A 1,950-nucleotide genomic window follows, 5' to 3' on the forward strand; every position below is an offset into this window, starting at 1 on the left:
TAGGGGCATCGTAGGGACATGTGGTTTGTTTTATATGAACAAGGTAGGACAGCTGATCAATAATACTGCAATCGAATACTGCAATTAGAATCGTCAAAATAAAACGGGGAAAGTTTATTAATTCGACTAATACTGCAACATGGTTTCAGCATTTCACCGTTGTACACTCTCCTTCTTTATATGCTCTTGATATAAAGGATAATGCAGTTTTAGATTTAAAACTAGATTTTGCAACTAATCTAGATTTATACCATCATTAGCAGCATGATCATCATCCTGCTCCTGAAAAATCAAGGAAAAGATACATCACACAAAAATAACTTTCAATACATGCGCACATACAAGATTATCTAGATATACTATCATATGTGCTGCCAAGCATGGCTGTATTTTTGTAGATAGGTAGCACAACGATGGCAATATGCGTAAATGTATAATGCTGGATCGTTGACCATGGAGCTATCCAAGTGGTGTTTGGACTCGCGGATAGCGCAACTGACTGCAGGCCATACCACGTAGTAACATCCATCATAGAAGTGGGATATGTCCGACTTAGCAAAAGATTGCAACACTTTTCCTAAAATAACCTATAACATCCGCGAGATGCGAAAGAATCGCTTCAGTTAAACGGCCGATGAAAGTCTCGGACGGCCCCGTTTCTTGATTTCGGAGAGAATGCTAGGATGCGCATACTTACGTATTCCTCCTCGTCATTCACGTCTCGTTCGTTGTTGTTACCTGCGAAAAATCGCAAACGAATAAGACACAATCTCACGAAGAGGAAGCCTAGGGTACGCACAGATCACGCTCATCTACCATCATCTACTTGTACCAGGCTTCATCTATCATGCTGATCGTTGGCGACGAATCACAGGTCATCGCAGAAACAGAGGGGACGTGACCGATCACGAGGCGTAGAATAATAAAATGTGCATTATTAAAAACAAAACTTAGTCAAATAAGTTCATTATAAGTTTAAAATAAAACTATAATTTGCAATAATATTACTGCAATGTTAGCAATGAGGACGATGTATTTCGAGCGTAGTAAGGGAGGCGACACGGCGTTGGCTAGCTAGTCAGCAGGGCTTTGATTCTTACCGTCATCTCCGGGTTTAGGGATGACATTGGGCTGCCCTCCCTCGTCATTCGCCTGACCATCATCTTCCTCATCCTCAACCTCAACTGTAACGGCATCAGAAAAACGTGCTCATTGACACGGAGTGCGAGTACGGGACAGTAGGTATCGCACGGCTACACCTGCGGTAGACTGAGACTATCGCATAGGTTCGATCAAGTTAACTTTACTTTAAACGTATAATAAACTTATTTCGATAAATCTTGTGCGTGTGGTGCTATTTTAATCTATTTTAGTTTACTGCACATTTTCTTCCTCATCCTCGTCGACCTCAACTGTAACGATGTCGGAAAAACGTGCGCATTGATGCAGAGTGCGAGTATGGGGCTTTACCGCAGTGTGTGTGTGGGGGGGGGAGGGAAGAGGGGGAGTTTCGGCACTTAACCCTCGCTTTCTCGCGACGCATCCGCCCTCGCGAACTGCATTCGCCTCACCAGTCGATTCACATCTCTAGCCACCTTCTCTACGCCTCCGCCCCACCATTTCCTTCTCACTTCACGTCGCCTTCCTTCGCCTCGCCTCTCTCTATCTCTCTGCTCACCTTCTCCTCCTCCCGGGGGCTGCATCTGGTGGGCGGCTTCGTCTGGGACCGCTACGACGGCGTCCCGCTGCTCCTCTCCCTCGGACTTCTTCTCCTGTCGAACGGTCAAGAAACGAACAGAGCTTTGAGGCAAATTTTTTCGTGAACCGAGCGCGACACAGCGAGAATCACATCACAGTGAGAATCGCGGCACAGCGAGAATCACATCACAGTGAGAATCACATCACAGTGAGAATCACATCACAGTGAGAATCACATCACAGTGAGAATCA

General features: G+C 45.4%; 1 protein-coding gene across 1 annotated transcript in view; it reads right to left on the reverse strand.

Moving 5' to 3' along the window:
- Positions 1-1,950, reverse strand: part of LOC106814621 (putative mediator of RNA polymerase II transcription subunit 26) — a 21,485-nt gene that overhangs the window by 2,668 nt on the left and 16,867 nt on the right. Inside the window, exons 11-14 of the mRNA XM_014818958.1 lie at positions 1,679-1,772; positions 1,101-1,184; positions 698-738; positions 252-282 (exon numbers count right to left, since the gene is read on the reverse strand). Coding sequence (XP_014674444.1) covers positions 252-282; positions 698-738; positions 1,101-1,184; positions 1,679-1,772 — 250 coding nt within the window. The remainder of the gene's footprint in view (positions 1-251; positions 283-697; positions 739-1,100; positions 1,185-1,678; positions 1,773-1,950) is intronic.

This window comes from Priapulus caudatus, unplaced genomic scaffold (assembly GCF_000485595.1).
Source record: "Priapulus caudatus unplaced genomic scaffold, Priapulus_caudatus-5.0.1 Scaffold952, whole genome shotgun sequence".
NCBI classification, from domain to species: Eukaryota; Metazoa; Priapulida; class Priapulimorpha; order Priapulimorphida; family Priapulidae; genus Priapulus; species Priapulus caudatus.